Source organism: Ailuropoda melanoleuca, chromosome 10 (assembly GCF_002007445.2).
Source record: "Ailuropoda melanoleuca isolate Jingjing chromosome 10, ASM200744v2, whole genome shotgun sequence".
Taxonomy (NCBI): domain Eukaryota; kingdom Metazoa; phylum Chordata; class Mammalia; order Carnivora; family Ursidae; genus Ailuropoda; species Ailuropoda melanoleuca.
The window spans coordinates 56530200-56553000 of NC_048227.1; the positions used below are offsets into that span (position 1 = coordinate 56530200).

Here is a 22801-nt window from a genome sequence, read left to right on the forward strand (position 1 = left end):
TTGTGACAATGTGAGATGATAAAATGCCTACGTGATGAGATGAAGCGAGGTGAACGACATAAGCATTATGACACAGTGTTAGGCCACTACTGCCACCCTTCTGACAATATGTCAGAGAAGGATCATCTGCTTCCAGACCATGGCTGACTGAGGATAAATGAAACTACAAAAAGCAAAACCACAGATAAAGGGGGGACTACTGAACTAAAGGAAAAGTTTTATCAAAAGTCATTAAATACAATGACTTATAGCAAGATGTAACTATGAAAGTGACATCATATATAAAAACTTAACACCCCAAAACCTAAAATGAGGATACGTGAATACAATTACTTTCACATAAGCTCTCTAGAAGGAAAAATTTTAATTTTTTACTCTTTAATAAAAGATTCTCAGGGTGTCTGGGTGGCTCAGTTGGTTAAATGACTGCCTTCAGCTCAGGTCATGATCCTGAGTCCCAGGATCAAGTCCTATGTCAGGTTCCCTGCTCAGCAGGGACTCTGCTTCTCCCTCTGACCCTCCCCACTCTCGTGCTCTCCCTCTCTCAAAGAAATAAATAAAATCTTAAAAAAAAAAAAAAAGATTCTCAGAAGACATGAATACTGACAAAATAAAAACATGATATAGTTAAGCCAAAATCAGTACTCTGTGGTGACAGAGAGAGATAAATGGGTCCAAACAGTATTTACTGATATAGAATACAAACTTACACCATACAAATCATATCAAATACAAAAATAACCACCATACAGGATGGGTTAAAATGGCAGCTGAAGGATGATAACTAAGCAATCATTCATTTATAAAAGTTAAATTGAAGCTTCCCATCTTTTCCAGAGTTTCTCAATTGGGGGTAGTTTTGTACCCCTTCATCCCAGGACATCTGGCAGCATTTTTTATAATCACGACTAGAGGGAATGCTACTAGCACTAGTAGGTAGAGGCCAAGGCTGCTCCTAAAAATCCTACAATGTACAGGATAGCCCTCCCACAACAAAGAATTATCTACGTCAAACGTCAATAGAGTCCCTGTTAAGAAACCCTACTGTACACTGATAAAACTGAAAAGCCTAGTGTCAGTCACACGAATTTTTAACAATAATGTGTATGTAACTAATACACACAGAACAATACAATTTCAATATTCAACTATAATACAGATAGAACTGTCAAGAATATAGACATATCCTATTGCTACTCACCCACAATCTTTCCCCCTCCTTCCTTTCCCTCTACTCTCCTGATCCTTGCTCCTCTTATACTTCTTTTAAGCCACCTCCCCATTCTAAAACCTCCAATTCCTCTGAGAAATAAAAAGAAAGAGAAAACACTGACTTACCTATGCTACCTGAGGTCTAGAACTATTCAAGAGTCATAATGAGTCTGATAAGTGATCACAAAGCCTGTCAAAACTGTTTTTATTTAAAAATGAATGCTATAAAGAACTTTGTCATCCTTTCCCAGAACTGCCTCAAAAGGCTGGAGATATGACCTATAACTCAATATAAAATCTCCTTGTTTCCAAAACAATACAATATACCACTTTGTATGTTTCTAAACCATAATGAAAAATCTACTCATTTGTGGGAATTCATCAACAAGGTGAGTTCCAAAAGTTCACTCTTTATTTCTAAGTAATGCTTATACTCAAGTCAGCTGCACTTATTAAACATCTACTAGCTTCTTTTTTTATGAGCCTCTTTTAAAACTCTTCATTTTAATACTCCAGATTTAGAAAGCAAGTCCACTTTTAACCTACTTATATTGTTCATATTTAAGTCTTAACTTTTTCATTCAACTACATTCATATGGAAGCATTTCAACACCTACACCCCAGCATACCTTGAACCATTTTTTATACTCTTCTCTGTCATTTCTCCAGTTTCATTAAATATTTTTGGAAGCAGAATTTACAAAACTCCCAGTAACAGAGGAAGTACAAAAATACATCATCTGTACAGGGATAAGCCCAGACTTAGGATTTATTTTCAATACGTTTCTTAAGAATGATATAATATCAAAATTATTTTTCACATAAAAAGGAAATCAATATATTTTAAATACTAAGCCAAGGCTAGATAAAATGTGTAATGTGGCAATCAGTCTGAAAGATGCCATTTTAGGTAATCATGTGTATATAAAGATCTGTTACAAAAATTTTGGAGATAGAAACAAAACTGAATACTGTCACAGAGTGACTTATTCATTAGGGAGTCTTAAATATATATGGGAAAAAACATAACCAAATACACTATTATTATGCCACTGAAAAATCTATCATTGAAAATATATACAAATCTATCCAGTTTCCCATGCATCCAAAAAAAGGCAGAAATATTTTCAATAAAATAGTTGAACAATAGTTTAAAATTCACTTTATTATATGAGCTAGTGATTTATTTCTTTATATAACTTTTTAAAAATTGCTTCAGGGCACTATACCTTCATAAAGCTAGCATATACTCAATGCTTAATAATGCAGAAAAATTCACTCACCATTTCAGTGGTGTGCCTTCATATTCAAACCATATCTCACTAATGTCTTCTTGTCTCATAACCTTCTGAAAGTGCTTTTTCACTTTGTCAGTTACCAACGTCAAATAACTTACTCTTGGCAAAAGCAACTGAAATGAAAATTTGTAAAACCGTATTTATTTACTATTTTTTCAAAAAAATATATACTAAATAGGTTTTTGAATTTTAAGGAAAAACAGCCATGTTCTTTGCATTATTTTGAATATTACACACAAAGTCAACTGCTTTTTATAGCAAATCAAAGGCTAAAAGGCTAAGACGTTTTAAATTTCTTATGAGGTCATTACTTTAAGTAGAGCTTATAGCGTAAGTACCAAGAATAAACAACACAAATCTACGTACGATCTTTCTGTAATATTTTTCTCTAAATAAAAATACAAATGTAATCAGACGTCATGCTATTTAGGATACTTACTACTTCTATCAAATTTAACATAAAAATTACTATGATTCACCTGAATTAATTAAACTGTTCTAAGAAAATAATCAACTCAGTCCTAAGGTACATCTTGACTTATCACTCAGGACTTCTCAACTGGTCCATCATGTTTTGATAATCTACCATGTATTAGCTTAGTCGCAATGAAGAACACCAAGACAAAGATATAATCTGTCCTCTTCTATATGAGGCTAAAATAAAGGTTAAAAAAAATTCATAAAAAGTACTTACAAAAATACTTCACTGCAGCAACGGAAAAAAACTTTAAAGATCAAACAGAAATTTTCATTTGATGAACAATAGGGGCCCACTACGATACAATGAATAAAAGGACGGCACAATGAGAAACAGTGTTTGAGAAATATTCTAGCAGTGGTAGATATAAAGAAGATAAGGTTATAAACTGGAAATCTGTTAAGGAAATACTACATGGAGGGATGGGCATGAAGGAATGGAAAAATGAGAAAGGTCTAGAAATCAGAACAGATTTTGGTTATTACTAATTAAGAAATTGAAGGGAAAAAACAAGTTAAAGATGACTGACTGTTGAGCCAAACATTTAAATCTCTAAAGGGCAATAAGGCACAAGATTAAGGTATAGTGCTGGTAGACTGGTGATCTGCCACTGTCCAGCAACTCCCTGAATCCTGTCTTTAGGGAGCCTGGGCGTACTTGGACTTTGGAGAGAAAAGTCTGGGAGGGAACGTTGGGCTAGGTTAAGCCTCAACTGGCATAGTTATGAAGGCCATCATTGTTTCTCCCCCACCAAAGATATCCAGAAAGAAAACATAAGAGAACATTTAAGAAAACCAGTTAGAATTTTATAAAGAGTACATGAGTGGATAAAAGGAGGAAAGTGGCAAGAATTCATGTTTTCCCAGGAGATACTCTAACGATTTCCTGCTTTTCTAGGCCTCTGTCCTTTCCTGGTAAAACTGTTTTATTACTCTCTTTCAGCTGCTTTTGAGAGGCCAATTCTGCATCATTTTTCGTGCAGTTTATTCAAAGTTATTATGTCTTCTGGTCAGTAAATCAAGATTACGGGGCTGGGGAATATATACAAAGAGAAATACTCTGGGTAAAGGAATATTTAATCACTGAAGATCACGATAACGGGCCCCAACTAGGCAAGAGAACATGACAATGGTCCTAGGGACAACAGGGTACAGGGGCTGGGAGGTAGCTGGCATGCTCCAATATGGAACAGAAGGTACTTACTAATACTAGAAACAAGCTTTTGGATAGCAATGTGGATTCAACAAAACATAAGTTTGTCCTTTATAAAGAAACAACTACAATGTGGATTAGGGAAGAAAAGAAAAAGGAAACTAATACTGTGTATAAGAAAAAGCACTAGTTGTTTTACAGACAATATTATCACCTCTAGTTTACATGCACTTTAAAAAACGTGCCAAAATCATATTCTGTTAAATAAATGGCAAAGAAACAATTCATTAAAATCAGAAATGACATAATCAAAGATAGATGTAACATGGATGTCTCTAAGAAATTAAAACAGCATGATTAATCAGCCATTTTTAAAAAAATAAATAAGTACACAGTTGACCCTTGAATAACATGGTAATTAGGGGCACCAACCCCCACATTTCAAAATCTTCACATATAACTTCTGACCCCCAAAAAACCTAACTACTGATAGTCTACTGCTGACTAGAAGCCTTACCAATAACATAAACAGTCAATTAACAGGTATTTTGTATGTTGTATGTATTTTACACTGTAGTCTTACAATAAAGTAAGCTAAAGAAAACATTAGTAAGAAATCATAAGGAAAACATTTATAGTACTGAACTGTTAAAAAAAAAAAATCAGCATGTAAGTGGACCCATAGTTCAAACCTGTGTTGAGTCAACTGTAATCTATTAGTCTAATAAGTTCTATTATTACTAATAAGTCCAGAACTTTTAACTTAAAATGTTTGTTGGGCATTAAGTAGTAATCTATTCTATAGAGAATATTAACCTATTAACCTATAGAGACTATAAAAAAAGAGGACACATCAGGACGGACAAGCATGGGTATCAGTTCCTGATTTTGGGGTGCTGTACTACATGCACAGGGTTCAAAGTTACTGAAAACCCCACGAATAATTTTCACAAAATGAAAACTTCTTCACAATAAGGAATGAGGAACATTAAAATGTAAGCTACATTGAGACAGTGATTTTGGTTGGTTTCATTCACTGCTACATTCCCAATGCTCAAAATAGTGTCTGCTTTATAGTAGGTACACAATAGATACTTGCTGAATGAATCACAGATCCCAAAGACTAAGTGACTAATCCCAAAAATGATAATTAATAAAGAATTTTCATTCTTAAGACAGAACTTACACTGAAATGTACTTGGAATCTTCTGTTCTAAATTAGCCTGTTGGGAGTAATATGTAACTAACATAAATACTTATAATAGCATTAAGAAATAGGACTAAGACTTGAAAATGACTATAATAGAGTAAGTATAGATACAACTTATCTAGTAAATATTTAAGTAAAAATGAAAATAAAGTAACAGTAAAATGACATCATCCTGTCTTCTATATCCAGATAGTACCACTCTCCGATTTTCTTAGGTGTATCTCATTGGTTTACTTTTTACTTTATGGTAAAAGATATCTGGCATAAAATTTGCCATTTTTAAGTGTACAGTTCATTGGCATTAAATATATTCACACTGTTGTACAACCATCACCATTATTCATCTTCAGAATTTTTCATCATCCCAAACTCAAATTCTGTACCAATTAATCAGTAATCCCCCACTACTCCTCCTCCCCAGGCCTTTGGACTATTCTAGGTACCTCGTATTAAGTGGAATCATGAAATATTTGTCCTTTTGTGTCTGGCTTATTTCACTTCCATTAATGTCTTTGAGGTTAAATTCTTTTAATATGCAAAGGATTAACCCCCTCTAGGGAAAACATCAGCTACATGGAATCTATTCTCTCATTCTTGATTTAGCACTATCAAGTACTCAGTGAGTACTACACACGTGATTCGGTTTTTTTCTACACAGCTTGTAAGGAATACATGTTTTATATAGCTGTATAGATTCCTTATGTTTCTGAAAGAGGTAACTGTAGTATTATTTCTTTATACCAAATCCTAATTTTTCCAACAATTTTCATTTCTAAAATTAGAGACTTATTCACCTAGAATGAAATTAGAATTAAAATATACTAGAATTCTGTTCCATTTCAATGTGCAAGGCATCACACCAAGCAATGAAGATAGAGCACTGAATGAGACAAGGGTTCTTGCTCTCACAGAGCTAATAGGCTAGAAAGTCAGTAAAAACAAAATCACAAATGTGATGAGTGCAAGAAGAAAGTAAAGAATGTTACAAGAGCAAGTAGCAGAGGAATTTAACCTCATCTAGGGACTTAGGGAAAACCTCAACAGGAATTCTACGTTAAGGCAACAGCCAGTAGGTAAAGAGGAGTGAACCAAACATGGGTATTGTCAATATTTGGTTGTGAGTAGGGGTGGGAGATACTGCTACTCATTCCAGACAGAGGAAAATGCAAAATGGCATGGAATGAATACAAAAAGACAAGGATTGGCACAATGAGGAACCATAAGATGTTGAAAATGACAGGAATGAAGAGGGTTGAGGCAGAACAGTACTGAAGAAGCAAGGGACCAGATTATGGAGAACGCTGTAAACTACACGAAGGATCTTAAAGATGAAGAAAGGCTACTAAAGGTTTTAAGCAGGCAGGTGACAGGGTCAGATAGGTGTTTTGAAAAGATGACTCCAACCACAAACTGAAAATGGAAAAGAGGGCAAGAATGAAACCAGGGAAATCACTTAGTACTATGAAATCCCATCAGTTTTTAAAATGGTGGTCTAAACTAGGCTGTAGCAATGCGTGTGGAAGAAAGCAGGTAAGTTTCAGAGGTATTTGAGATGTAAAATCAGATGGACTAAGTTACTGACTGAATGCCTGGGATACAGGTGAAGGAAGCAACAGGGATAAGTCCTTTCTTAATTACTAATAAGAGTAATTAACTCGGTCTACTTGCAAAAACAGGAAGGGAGGTAACGATGACGTATCCAGTTTCAAAACACTCAGTTTAATATCCAGCAGACAGACACATAGGTCTGGAGTTCAAGAGAAAAATTCCTGGAAGTTGTCAAAATAAATACAAAGAGTTGTATCTCAACAAAGAGATAAAAATGGATGATTAACTCCAGAAGGGGGGAAAGTGAAGTGGGGGGGGAAAGACAAAGCCCCAAAGAATGCCAACAATGAGGAACAAGCAAAAGGAAAGAAATCTGGCAAAGGAGACCAAAAAAAAAGAAAGAAAGACCGACCCAGATAGATAGAAGCAAAACCAGAATCATGAGACATTTGCAGAGCAAGAAAGAACAGTGCCACAAAATGGAGAAAACGGCCAACAACAGCATCAAAACAGCCACTGAGAGATCAAGCAAATGAAAATTCAAAAACAGACTCAAGGTTTGGCAAAAAAAAGATGTCATTAGTGACTTGAGCAAAAACAGTTCTGTTGGAGTAGTGTGAAACTGTGATTCCAGTAAAGAAAGTGGGAGGTGGCAAGGAGACAATGAGTACAGACAACCTTTTTAATAAGTCTGGGATCTTTAATAAGAGAGATGGGGTCAACAGAGGATTGTTTTAGGGTAGCAAGGACTTAAGATAATATAAATCCTGCAGAAAAAGGAGCTGCTAGGAAGAAGTTGAAGGTAAAAGAAAGAGAGAAGGCCGGGGTAGAGGTAGGAGAGTATCAGAAACCACCAGCTTCCTGAGGAAGACCGTAGACGGGATCCAGAGCACACAGAGAGAAGGTTGGGCCTTGCCTAGGAAGGACATCTCTTCCATTAAAACGAGAAGTAGCCAATATGTGTGAGTACAGGTATGTTCAGAAGACCCGGTGGCAGAAGGTTAAGGTAGCAGTAATCAGGAAGTGAGGTTACCTGTTAAGAGCGAAAAATAAGGCCAGGGATCAGAGAAATCCTCTTAGAGAAGAAGAGGAGGGACAGCTGACTAAGGAAACATAAAAGGACTGCTATGTAATGTTTAGGGTCCACTCAGATTTATGATCATGTGTGTGACTGATTGATTTCCTCTTGTAACAAGTCACAAATTATGAATTCAAATTAGTATGTATGTTTTTATATTAGATAATCTAAATGAAAGGCAACAGTTTAAATAAATGTAAGAAAACAACAAAAACTGAAAGACTGCCTAGTTTCTAACTATTTTTCTTTCTAATATTCCCTGCAAAATAAGATATAATTCTCTGACATAGATATGGGATGTAGGCTGAAAGGAGATTTATGCAGAGGCAACAAATCAAAATCAGAAATAAGTAGGAATATATTTAACATTAGTATTCTTTTCCATTGGAAACAGACTCTTTGAATAATAATTTAATTTATAAATTTGGTAGGAGTGAATATTTTTAAATTTAGTTTCTAAGAAATAAGGAATTAAGTGCTATAAAAAGTAAACTACAGAGGTGCCTGGCTGGCTTAATCAGTAGAGATCTCAGGGTCATGAGTTCAAGACCCACGTTGGGTGTAGACATTATTTAAAAATAAAATCTTGAAAAAAAAAAAAAAAAGCAAATTACATTCTCACTCACCTATCCTTTCTACATATCCACCTGAACATGAATGGACTTTTCAGGCCGTGGTGATAATCTTGTTAACCAACTCACCTGAGCTTTGAGAATGTCTGGAAAAGAGCTTTACTGGCTCGTAGGCTATGATATTTTTACCTCATTCATCCAGAATCTTACAATATTACGATAATCTTACAATATTATTATAAACTAAAGCAATGAAAAATACATTCAAGCGTAATTTACAACCAAGACACATGTAAACTAAAATGAGATTGGCACTACCATTCTCACCTATAATTCTAAGACTAACCACTGCTGATGTTTTGTATATTTTCTTCCTGCATGCAGTAACTTACACTTAAGTATGTATGTATGTATGTAAAGAGCAAAATCTAGGGGTTGCTACATGGTTTAAACTGTGGCTTTTTGTTTAATATTTATTATATGCCTGTCACCCAGTATTTTTCAAAAACATAATCATAATTACTATGTGTTTCTTTTGGGTGAAAAATTATATTTTATAAAAATAAAATAATAGTATTAAAAAATAAATAAAAAATATATTTTAAAAAATTATCAATTAGACAAAGTAACTTTCTTCCTCCTACAGATATCCCCAATACTTGTTGCCATTTTCAATTCAATTAGAGACAGCTAGCAAACACCCTACACTCCACTCTCACAATCTTTTTATATTTAACAGATTCATACATAAAGAAGGAAAAATACTATATTCTTTACTTGAATTTTTTTAACCGCAGGAAGCTGTCAAATATCATATTCTGACTTAGTAAACAGACTTAAATTACATATTTCTTGTATTTGCCACTGTGACCAACTAGACACATACATTCCTTTGTTTATATATAATTAGAAAGGCACCAGAGGTTAAAAGTTTTAATTAAAATAACAGAAACTAGTTTGGAAACAAAACATAAGTGATATATATCCTAACACATATTACAGCAGGAGAAGCAAAAAAAAAAAATACATCTAACACGTGAAATTCTTCTAAAAATAAACTGTGACCACATTTTGTTTTTAACTATGGAAATTTTTCTAAAGGCAGAAAAGAAAACTGTTGAGATTTCCAAAGTTAAAATGACTCAAAAGTATATATTCAGTTATGAATACCTGAGTACTAGTAACAAAAGACTGCCCAATTTCTCTGAAATTATTTTCACTAAGAAAACCCAAAGAGACGATGTAAAACAAAATCCCAACATGAATGTATGAGGCTTTCATGCACTGAGTGTCTACCACTTGCATGATCTATGCCAGATGCTGAGGATACACAGAGAAAAATGAAACCATTTCTATACCCAAAAAGTGAGTATATGGGGCTCCTTAAGTAGCTTCCTCCACCAGTCTGATTTCCCATGGCTGGAGCAGGCTGAGGAGCAGAGCTACCCCTCAAACAGACAAGGGAGAAAGCATGGGCAAGCTTTACTTAAATGAAACAACAAAGTCCAATACCACAAATAAATTTCCACTTTTCCAGATCCTCCTAGGTAAACAATATCATGTGTACCTGAGACAAAACTAAAATAATGACAACTGAGAATGTCTTTGCCTATTAAGGCCTATTCAGTAAAAAGGCAAGATACTATTGTTTCTGATTGACAGATGCTTAAGTTTGGATTATATATGCACTTAGAAAAGGAAAAAAAGCAGGCTAAAATCTAAAGATACTTGATAATGTTTTCTAGAACAGATGACACTAATTCAAATCTATAAGTCTAAATACAGCAATTTGTTATTATATATTTTATATAATACATATTAGCTTATCAACATATGAAAACACATACGTTCGTTGAGCTATAAAAAAGAATTTGGTAAATAGTTGCTTGGACCCACTTAAATACAAAAGAATCAAATCTGAACCTGTTATTTTCAAAATTGCTCCTACAGCACACAATTTATAATTCCATTATCATATATTATATATGTATGTATTCATGAGAAAAAGAAAGTAAAGAAGGTTCCATAATCAACATGTCAACAGCAGTTTTTTCCCTCTGGTTGGTAGGATTAGAGATAATTTTTATCTCCTTCCTTTTGTTGATCTGTGTTTTCTAATTTTTTTTTCCATAAGATGCAAGTATTAATTGTATATAAAATGCTGGGTAACAGCCTCCAGGTTCTTGAGCTTCATTTACAAAAACGGACAAAGTTAGATATCCCATTTTCCATCATCAACATACTTACATAATATGGTTCTGCCTCCCGTTCAGTTATCTCATCCTGATACAGGGTGAAGCAAGTTGGAATTCGTCCAAACCACACATCTCGAAGCACATCTTTGTCATCTGTCATTCTTCCAGTGGTTAAGGCAGTGCATATAGGCTAAATTCTTTTTTCACCCAAAGCCAAACTGAAAATAAAATGAAGAGCATCAGTCAGATCCTTACAAGGATAAGTGAACATGCTCTAAAACAAAGATTATAGGAAAAAATGAATGCCATAACGATTATTCATTCCAAAAAATTGTGGGATCAGCATTCTTTAGAATGAATGCAAAATTAGTACAACAAATTCTAAATGCAGTTGTTATTTATTTAAAAGGATCATAGAAGTAAGTAATTCAAAATTACATGTGCTAACTTATGCAACTAATGAACCACAGCCAAAGTGAAGCTATACTTGTATCATTCTCTCAAGCCTCAGGAGAGTCTGTTGCTCATCTAACCTGAAGTCTGCCTATATCCTCATGGCCCCACCTAATATATTCAACCTCTTCTACTCCATCTAGATAGCTGGAACATAAGACTTTACAAAGTTCTGAGGTAGGATTTTAGGTACAAAACTGGTGAAAGATAAATCAGTACCTTATTTACCATATGCCATTGTTTCTTATGTATATATTCCTTGCAGGACCTCAAGGGAAGATGTGACTGAGCCAAGGCAGCTGAAGGTGTTATGTGGTAGTCCATACAAATTTTACAAAACAATAGGAATTTCTAAACAGGTTTCTGAAAACCTCAAACAAGACTACTAACTGCGTCAAAACACATAGATCCAAATTTACAGCATCATAAAATGTTAGTCTTTCAATATTAAACATTGATTCTTAGTCTTAATTATACCTTAGTCTTAAATATTGATTAATTAGTCTTTCAATATTAAATATTGATTCATAATATTACTCACGTATAATGAATTATGTAGGAAAGCATGCGAATACACTTAACTAAAAAAATGTGCCAAAAAACTAGCTGATACATGGATAAAACTAAAGGATGTATTAAACCATCTTTTTAAAAACAGAAGCAGAAAAACAAAACTTAACTATTGAGAGGCACTATAGTGTGGGGGGGTTCAAAACGCAGAATATGGAGCCAGACTGCCTGGATTCAAAATCTGGCTTTATAACTTACTCTGTGACCTCAAGTAAGTCAATTAACTTCTCTGTGTCTCAGTTTTCTCATCCACAAAATGTGAGTAACAGCACTTACCCCATAAAATAGATACAAAAATTAAATTATACATGTAAAGCACTTAGGACAATGACTATAATATAGTACTATTAAGTGTCTACCATAGTTTACAGAACCAACAAGAGCATGTCTCAAAATTGAACACTGTGGGACACCTGGGTGGTGCAGTCAGTTGGGCATCCAACTCTTGGTTTTGACTCAGGTCCTGATCTCAGGTTCCTAAGACTGAGTCCCACGTGCAGCCCACACTCAGGGCAGAGTCTGTTTGATATTCTCTCTCCCTCTCCCTCTCCCGCTCATGCGCTCTCTAATAAATAAATCTTTTTTAAAAAATCGAACACTGCTATTAACACTCAATACAGAGTCAATCAATATTTGATCATTTGCTATCCCCAGCTATGTGGCAGATGCTGAGGACATACAAGATGATGATGGTAGTGACAATAAAAACTTTTTAAAAACCTAAGGCATTGTCCAGAAGATATTATATCCTAATCTATTACACATACCATAAACTTTCACCTTTTCCATGGTTTTGCTCATGCTGGTGGTTCCTTACCCTAAGGTAGCCTTCCCTACCTTGTCTTCTGACTTAAACATCCTTTAGGCTCAAGATAGCCTTTCTTTTATGTATAACTCAGGTGAAACCTTTCTTTTCTTACTGCACTTTTACTTTTACAACACTTATAAGCTTATAGTAAAGATTTTTTATCTCCGGTTTCTGATCTCGTTTTCTTTCATTTATGTCATACCGGTTGCCAACACCCTTCCAACTCCAAAATGTCCATGGTTATAATTAAATGCGATTTTATGAAAGCTTTCATTAGGGAGGATGGTGGAAAGGAAGAAGAAAAATATTAATACGCTCTATAGTGTTCAGGGAAGAATTTAAAAGATATGGAACTTATAGAAATGTGTAGAATATAAAAGAATGAGTATATAAAGAATGGGTGGAATATTCAATAGGTAAAATATGGAATAAAGACAAGAATCCCAAGCAGGGCAAAGTAGCATCAACAAAGGCAAAAAGTGTGCAGAAGCAATGCGTGTGCCAATTTTTTAGGAAACTGAGTTGGGAGGAGTAGTAGATAATGAAAGAGCTGACATTTTCACATGTTTTAATGTCACCTGGGATCCTATGCAAATCACTTTACTACAATTTCCTTACCTATAAAACTCACCAGGTTGTTCTGGGAAAAAAAAATCTATAGAGTGTTTGACATGGTACTGGACACATAGTAAGTGCTGAGAAATAAAAGCAATTATTACTTCTTTAATGCCAAATGTGTAAATGTAAAATGAGACTAGATCATGAGGCATACCAAATAGAAGACTATGGGTTCTCAATTTCATCCAACAAGCCTACAAAGCCTGTAAAGTTTTATAACAGTGAGATTGAAACAACTACCTAGTAGCAGTGCACAAAAGGAGATCCCAAGTCAGAGAGAGGGTAGCCAGAAAGCAATTCAACACTAAGGCATATAATAATGAGTGCCTGACCTAGACTGGTAGCAGGGGGTTGATATGAGGTCTTTCCAAGGAAGAATGAATAGAAGTTAATAAAAACTGGCTGAGGGATAAAGAAAAAGGACAGGGAAGATTTAAATGCCAACAGCAGGCAATACAGATGGATAGTTAAGGGGTTCTGAAATCAGACTTCCATGGGTTTAAACCCAGATTTCCAACTGTGAGCTGTGCATCCTAGTATCCTGACATCTTTGAACCCTGTATTTGTAGGATGAAGATAATTCTAATTTCACAGGGCTGCTGGGTGTTTAGTACCACGCCTCCATGACCTCTCTCCTTAAACACCTTGTCCTCCTCTTTTTGGCCAATTCTTAATCCTCTTTTAAGAGTCAGCTTAACATCAGCTCCTTGGGAAGCTTTCCACTAAGCAATCTCCAATCTAATTACTTCTGTAATAGGATGTTATAACCATGCATTGCAGTTATGTTTATCTTATCTGTCTCTTGCCCATTCCCACACTGAACTAACTATGAGTTCACTGACAGCAGAAGCAGAGTCATATTTACTCTGTATCCTCAATATTAGCATAATTAGCACATAGCAGGCTCTGGAATTTTTGTTAAACAACTGGAAAACATATAAAATATATAAATTGAAAAATTATACTAGCTACTTAAGAAACTTTTTCACACCTAAATTCTTCTCCAAATCAGTATAATCACACTTTAAATTCAGCAAATTTCATTATTTTGCAAGGATATTTTCCCCTCTCATACATACACTACACTTTCATCACCATGCATCCAATATTTTGGAAGCATAGAAATCACAGCCCACGATGCAGTAGAAGTAAGCTCCTGGAGGACAGGGCTATTTCCTGACTGCTGCATCCTCTGCAACTAATTCAAGGCTGGGAACAAAAAGCAGGTTCCCAGCCAACAACATTTAGCAAACAGCACAGGAAGTATAATAAAAATATAATGCACAATTACTAGTCTCTTTCACACTACAAACCAAGAAAGGCTAACCTATTACTTGAGCCTATTCTGCTGACAAAATCCCCAACTATCTAGAAATTTCTTAAAATACCAAATAACTACTGGTAGTAAATTTGAAAACATCTAAAAATAATCTATGCTGGCTGGTCTCTTTTTAAATTCATGAACACCAACCTCAAAAGTAGGCCCTGAGTACTGGCCAGCGTTCCTACATCTCCAGAGTCCATTTATTCTCCCACTGTCCTAGATTACCATTTCATATCTCCTCTCTCTTCTAATTTTCGCATCTCCTTCCTCACTCTCTCACAGCTAATGAACGAGCTTTCTATTTCCTTCTATCATGTTACTAAGGATGAGTGGTTATCAACAGTTTTAATAAACAGCCCAACCCCCATCCTGGGAGAATAGCTTCTACATTTCTCCAACCTCCTGCCAATGTTGAAGTACATCAGGACTCAGTCCTTGAACCACACCTTTGGAGATCTCTCATGGCTTTAAGTATCATTTATACATTAACAATTCCCACATTTATATCTTCAGCCCAGACTACTCTTCTGTACTCCAGTTTTATAGATACTATGCAATATTGACATTTCATTTGAAAATTTAGCATGTACAAACAAAAATGATTTCAGACCTTCCTGCCTCATCTCCCTATTATTCTGTAGCCTTCCCCAAATCACAAAGTGGTAACTATTCTTTAGTTGCTACTGCCGTAAGTCTTGGAGTCATCCTTGACCCTTCTTCATACCCATTGCTTTAGCTTAGACACAAGTCCAGAATCTGGCCATTTCTCACCGTCATCACTATTATCACACTGATCCATGTCACCTTGACCTTTAACCTGGAGAAATGGCCTACTAAGGGATCTCATTATTTCTGCCCTTGCTACAGACAGACAACACAGCAATCAGAAAGATCCTTCTAAAAACAAGTCAGACCAGTTTACTCCTCTACTCAAACCCTACCATCTCATTCAAAGTAAAAACTAAAGTTCTTACAAAGTCCTACAAGGCTGTACATGACCTGGCCGTATTCTGACCTGATTATCTACTTCTCCCCCTTTTTACTCACTCAGTTCCAGCCAAACTAGGTGGTATGCTCCTGCCTCAGGGACTCTGTGGTAAGTCTAATGGCTCATTCCACTGCATCCACATGAAATCCTTCTTTAACACTTTTAGGTCTCCACTCAAGTATCATTTTTCTAAAGCCACCACTGCAATTTCCTATGCAGGCCACCAACATTCCTTGTTACCCTTCACTACTTTATTCTTTCTCTCTAGCACTTTTCACCACCTGACATATTTTTTAAATTAATTTTTACATTAATGTCTTTCCTTCCCCCCCCCCAAAGTGAACTTCATGATGGCAAGAATTCTTATTGTTTTGTTCACTGTTTATTGTTATATTTACTTTTTGTTCAGTGCCTGGCACATAACAGGCACTAAGTATTTGTTAAATTAATAAAGCAAGCCTACACTTGAGTATGTACATTATTCTAAATAGTCATTTAGTACCATTCTGCTCATTTCCCCCAGTTTTAACCAGCATACCTTTGAAGATCAGAGCATGTACTCAAATCTGGCATAAAACTAAAAAATTCCCCCCAACTACTACCCTCAGCTCAATATCTTTACTTTCAAAATTCAAAATTCAACCAACAAATCCATGTACAAACAATTCCGTTCAAATCCAAGTACCCAGCTCAAAAGATTTTGAGATTTATCACGTGGATTCTGGAAGACCTTGGAAGTTCAGAGATGTCTGATAGTCTCTAAGTTCTGATTGTTGCTGAACACATGCTGTGCCTCACTCTACCCCTCAGAAAAATCTAGAACCAATCCAGTTTCCCTACGTTCCTCCAGTTTCAGGTATGATTTGAAAATAATCCAAAGTATAAAGGATGTGAAAGTTCTTTGCCAACAGAAAATGACTTCGTTAGCACTAAATATTATTAAAATGAGAATGTATGCCATTGAGAAAAGAAACTGGAGGAAACACCCACTAAATTCGGATAGAATCGAACTGCCTGTGAACTAATTATAATTTAAATAACTTCCACGAAAAATGCACGTCTTGAACTAAACTCTAGAGCCTGCGAGAAGACGCTAGGCTTCCTACTTTATTAAGGAACTGACATATTCCCGGAGAGAAATCACACAGGCTACACCCTCCGGTCTGCCCAAGGTCCTCGGGGGCGGCGTCTGGCCAACCCCACCTCCCCCGGAGGAACCACCTTCACTCGCCACCGCCGCCCGGGGGAGCGCTTCTCTAGCCCGCCACTCGCCCCTCCCTCTTACCACACCTACCTGGCACCTCCCCAACCCTTCTCCTCCGGGCATTTCCCCACACTAGAAAAACGGGGAGACGGAGACACACACACACACACATACATAGTCACACACACCCTACCAGAAACGCCAGCTCCTTCTCCGGCTTCCCGCACCGGTGAATATGCTCGGATCCCGGCTCTGGCAGGGCGGCGGCGCAGGGTGCTTGACACACTGTCCCGCAGAGGCGCGCGAGCCTGGAGTCCCGAGAGCCCGCGCAGCCGCGCAAGGCACCGGCGCGGAGGTCGGAGCTGAGCCCTGCTGCACTTCCGCCCTCCGGTATCCTGCCGATACAACCCGCAGCGCCGCGGGGCCTTTGGAAGCCCACAGCAAGTCCAGTCACCCTCGGCGCCCGGAGATGACGTCACGGAAACCCACGTGGCCCGCACTCCACCCTCCGCTTTTCGCCCAACCCTGCGAGGAGGCCCCAGCCGCGCTTGAGCATGCGCAGACAGAGCGGAGCGCATGAATAGGGAGCCGAACCATGGGCAAGTTTACAGCTAATAAACTTTAAGGGGAGTCTCGCGCCTTTGGCATAGTCATTAGTGTTCGGGAAGCTAACGTAAGTTCTATTAGAGTAGAGAGTTTTAAAAAATACTGAGACGCTGCCCCATAGAGATTGACTGCAGCCTCTCTTTTTCTGGCTTCGCAGAATAATATTAATAAAATGTTGATTTTCAGCGGTTTTCTTTTCTCATTTTATTTTCTCAACTTTGTCAGACTTACAGCAGGGATTAATAGACGTATGTACTTATTTATTTTTTAATAATAACATTTTTTATTATATTATGTTAGTCACCATACAGTACATCCCTAGTTTTTGATGTAAGGTTCCGTGATTCATTGCTTGCATATAACACCCAGTGCACCATGCAATACGTGCCCTTCTTAATACCCATCACCGGCCTATCCCATTCCCCCCCATAATAGCCATATTTAACAGAAGAAGACTACACATGAGTAGTGAAGCCCTCTCATCCAACCAATAAGGCATACCTATATCTGTTTGTGAAAATAAGAGCAATTAAAAAACTTACTCCTAAGAGTGTTTGAATTCGATCTATCCATAAGTCTTAACTGGGCATTTAACACCTTTCTCTTAATTATGCATGCCATACAACATAATTCTATACATGCTAGGGAAATACTGTGCTGAGACTCAAAATAAGTTCCTGATCATTGGAAAAGTTTAAGAAATCCTAGTAGTAGCTACAGGATTCTCTTAAAAAGACAAATCTTCTTGGAGATTGACTAGTCCAATGATTTTCAAATGATGAGTCATAACCCATTAGTGGGTTATCAAATCAAGTTAGTGGATCATGACTGCCATTTTTTAATGAAATAAAGTAGAAAATATTGGCATCCTTCACATATGTTAAGGGTAAATATTGTTGCCTGAAATTTTTACTTCAGAATGTACGTGGAATGTGAAATACATTTCTTGGTATGGATAGCAGTCCAAAAAGTTTGAAAGCCATAGTCTGGTCAACTCCACGTACTCAATGCAGAAATCCCCTCTACAGTATCCCCAATAGTCAGCATTAGCCTCTGTGAAAAAGCTCTTGGAATTAAGATGCCCCAATGTATGAACCAGACTAACCTCCTCTTGGATGAATTGGCCATAATTACTACTCCATGACTTGAAGCCTTCTTGAGCACATCCTCCATACATAACATTCTTTTTTGTTGTTGTTGCTTAACCATACTATCCTCCCCAGCCGCTAGGGTTATCAAAGCAGGTGCGGTCTTGCAGCCACCCCAAGACACACGTCTGTCAGTAAGTCCCCTTAATACACCATTTCTCATCAAGCTGGACTTATGGCCTTTTTCTTTGGGCTTATGACTCCTTCAAGGCTTTGGAGATCATTTGCCTATACCTCCCTTTCACAGAACACCTACCTTCCCAATAGTAGCCAAAACTGTATGGAATTTACTTGGAAATACATCCAAAATAGTAGATGGATTTATGGGTGGATCAAGGAATGGGTAGATGAATAAATATGTGATAATGCATAAAATGTTAGTAATAGAATCTAGGTGGTAAGTATACAAGCATTCGCTGTGTAAGATTCTTTCAACTTTGCTATATGTTTGAAAAAGAAAATAATAATAATAAAATGTTGGAGGAAAACTATGGAGAACCTAATAGGAAGAAAGTTATGACATTGAGCTAAAATCCAGCTTCCTGTAACTTTTAAGAATTGACCCTATTTTCTTCCTTTCTACCCTTGCCCTTTCCCAACCTTGTGACTACAACCTACAATAGAAATATCTAACCCCTATTCTAATAGACAGCACTTCAGATATGAAAAAATAGCTCTCATGCTCCATAACTCACTTGGGGCTAATGAGTGTCAGTTCTTTCAGCCAGTCGTCACATTACATACCTCTCCTCTGGATATGGTCTAGTTATCAGCGTCCCTATTAAATAGTTGTACTCTTTCCCATCTCATGATTATGCTCCTTGAGCAAAAATTTGGAAATAAGAGAGATTTGATATTTGTTCTCTGTCATTTCCATTTGTCAACATTATGTCTTATCTCTCAGGGACACCATATCTTTCAAATTTTTGTTCTATGAAGATAACTTTAAAGAGCTCTTTTTGACTGACCTTACCATTTCCCCCCAAGCCTCAACTCATTCTGGGTTACTCTCAGGCAGCCATTTGAATTGTGTGAACTTGCATATAAAGTCCTCCAAAATTCTGGATTCAAAGGAGAAGCTCCAGACAAGTCTCTGATAATAACATGCTTTCTTTTCTTCTCACTATAATAGCCCGCACTTGTAAAACCTGGTTTTTATTTTTGCACGCCTCACAACTTCTAAGACTCAAAGCTGTGGGATCACAACTTTCTTTGCTCTAAATTTACTTGAATTTGCTTTCCTAAACTCAAAGGTGTCTCTACTATACCTGTGAACTCTAACATGCCATTACTTCCTGACCCAAAGGGCCCATCTACTCTCTTCTGTCTCCAACCTGCTAGTTTCAGAGGATGAACTAGTTAAGCCAAATTTAATTCTTCCACTTCAGCTCTAGCTCCAAACTGTCTCCCCAGTTGCCCTCACTTCTGGTTTCTTTCTTCGGTCTAAGGACATACTCAAGTGGGCTCTCATCCTATTAAAATCCTTCAGCACTCTTTACTTAAACTATTAGGATAACCTCCTAACTGCTCTCCCTAATTCCAGCCATGCTCCATGTATATTTGACTTTGATTTCAACCAGAGTGGTTTTAGTCATCCCCACTTAACCAAAGGATATATGCTCCAAGACTCCCCACTGTGGATGCCTGAAACCACAGACAGTACCAAACCCCTATATATACCATATTTTTTCCTACACTTACATACCTATGATAAAGTTTCATTTATAAATTAGGCAAAGTAAGAGATTAACAACAATAACTAATAATAAAATAGAACAATTGTACCAATATACTATAATAAAAGTTTTGTGAATGTGGTCTCTCTCAAAATATTGTAATGCACTCACCCATCTGCTAATGATGTGAAATGATAAAATGCCCACATGATACAATGAAATGAGGTGAATGACACAGGCAATGTGATGTAATATTAAGATATGTTGGGGCGCCTGGGTGGCACAGCGGTTGAGCGTCTGCCTTCGGCTCAGGGCGTGATCCCGGCGTTCTGGGATCGAGCCCCACATCAGGCTCCTCTGCTATGAGCCTGCTTCTTCCTCTCCCACTCACCCTGCTTGTGTTCCCTCTCTTGCTGGCTGTCTCTATCTCTGTCAAATAAATAAATAAAATCTTTTTTAAAAAAAAGATATGTTGACCTTCTTCTGACAATATATCAGAAGGAGAATCATCTGCTTCCAGACGTCAGTTGACCGCTGGTAATTGAAACTGCGAAAAGTGAAACCATGGATAAGGGATCAGTACCATGCAATATTATGCACTCTAACCATGTCACTCTGATACTTGGAACCTTTTAGTGATTCCTTCTGGGCAAATTCCTAGTTTCTTCACGTGATCAATTGGTTCCTTCCTTCCTTCCCCGGTCCTCTTTGTTTTGCACTTCAAACTCTAATAGTGTCAAATATTTTGCAGTTCTGTACACGCAGGCTATGTCATGCCTCTGTGCTCTTGATCCCTCTGTCCTGCTGCCTGAAATGCTACCTTTCACCAGACCCTTCTACCCTAAAACGTTATCCCCCACATCCCTTCTTCCCCATTTGGCATACACCACTCATTACCCAAGATTTAGTTCAGGTGTTAGAAAGTTTTCCCTGATCCACCCAGTCTGGGTTAGGTGCTCCTCGTAGTTTCCTCAATCTTTTTTTGAATCCTCAGTGCCAGCACAATGCTGGGCATTCAATAAATGTTTGTTGCAATAAACTAAGCTGAACATGTGTTTTCTTCCATGATTCCTATCACTCTCGCCTTAGGAACTGAATTCTTCCTCATAACATCGAGTTTAAGCAGAGAGCAGTGATTTCAGTTATTACTTTATCAATTTCAAAATTAACAGCAAGGAAAGTTGGAAGTGATCAAGGTAAACAGTAAGGGTCTCCACCACTACCGCATCCTGTCTCCTGTCTCCGGACCAGTTTGCTCATCTGTGTGGGGAACGTGCTTCTTTCATCTGGCTGCACGCTCTCTAGTGTATCCCCAGAACACAGTCATATTTCCGTTCTTCTGTTCTACGCTTACTCAAACAGCTCCTCTCAAAGGATGCTAGAATGAAAACTAGAAAGCAGGGATGAATGCTTACATGTGAAAGGCTGCAAACTGAAATTCCAGAGGCTGGAATTGGATGACTGGGAGGACGCTGGAATGTACTCTCACCTACTTTGGCAAACACACTGTAACAGTATGCTTGTGCTAGGTTAAGCTTCAATTCTAATTGCCCAAACTGAGAATTCCATGCTCCAAAGACGGTCAGGTACCAACATCAGAAAGACCACACTCTAGGAGCAGCTCTCACAAGGATGTCTGTTATCACTGTGTTGATCCACACCATATGCTTTGATAGCATAGTGAATGTCAGAGATGGGTTTTTATTTTTGGCTTACTCAAAAGTACGGTTAATGTTAGAAATTTAGAAATGGGATCTTATTTATAAAAGTAGCAGTACTTAAGATAGGTAGATTGACTAAAATATTTTAGAGATTCTTGCCAGTTTTGCATGAACAGAGTATAGAAATCCATGAAGCCTGGAGCTTGATCCCTAAATTTTCTTATGTCTTCTACAAAAGTTATAGAATTCAGCCTTTGGAATGGTATTGCACCTGCCTTAAGAGAACCTTTTTTGCAAGGAGATATGAGAGCATCTTTAAGGGCAGAGAGTTGGGGTATTATCAACCTTATAGAGCAGGTTAGTAAATGTCTGCATGTATATAGGAATTTGGACTAAGAGTGGCTTCCGCTATAATCTCACATCCAGATTATGGGAAAGTAAGTAATCCTTACCCGCCTGAGTTTCTTTAGTGGCTACTGTTATCCATGGAAAAGAACCTAAGAGTTATACATGATCAAATTAGTCTTGGTCAGTTAACAAGAGTGGCAGATATAGTATCTTTGTCCCTTAAAATGTTTTTAAAACTTAAAAAAAATTTTAATGGTAACCGTTTTCACAAAACTATTTGGATTTTTGGACTCTGACGATTGTGGGCCCACATTGCCACATGGCAACCATGAGCTGGAGTGTGGCAGCAGCTGCTCCCTTTTAGGTTAAGCATGGCCTCCCCTCTTTGCCATTGCCTCAACACTCTCACTGATTTGGACATTAGGTGACCAACCTGGACACAAGAGGCAATTGGAGCTTAGCACACCCAGATAGCTCTTCATATTTCTAAGACACTGCCTACCTCAGTTTTTTGCACATAGATATTACCGTTGTTGAATAAAAGATCAAACAACCAGTCCAAAATGTGTTATACTGAAGAATTTAATACACATTTAATTGTGATTATGATCATATTTATGGTTTTAAGATTTTACTTTTAAGTAATTCTTTGGA

General features: G+C 37.1%; 1 protein-coding gene across 3 annotated transcripts in view; it reads right to left on the minus strand.

Moving 5' to 3' along the window:
* The window catches only part of ATG5 (autophagy related 5), a 122336-nt gene extending 105175 nt beyond the window's left edge, over positions 1 to 17161 (minus strand). The window contains exons 1-3 of one of the 3 annotated variants that reach the window (XM_019806211.2): positions 16897 to 17161; positions 10796 to 10961; positions 2496 to 2623 (exon numbers count right to left, since the gene is read on the minus strand). In XM_019806211.2, coding sequence (XP_019661770.1) covers positions 2496 to 2623; positions 10796 to 10903 — 236 coding nt within the window. In that variant the 5' untranslated portion in view covers positions 10904 to 10961; positions 16897 to 17161. Of the gene's footprint in view, positions 1 to 2495; positions 2624 to 10795; positions 10962 to 16896 lie in introns of those variants that run through there. The other 2 variants (XM_002925483.4, XM_011232656.3) reach the window with 2 other exon arrangements.
* Between the last annotated feature and the right edge of the window lie 5640 nt (positions 17162 to 22801).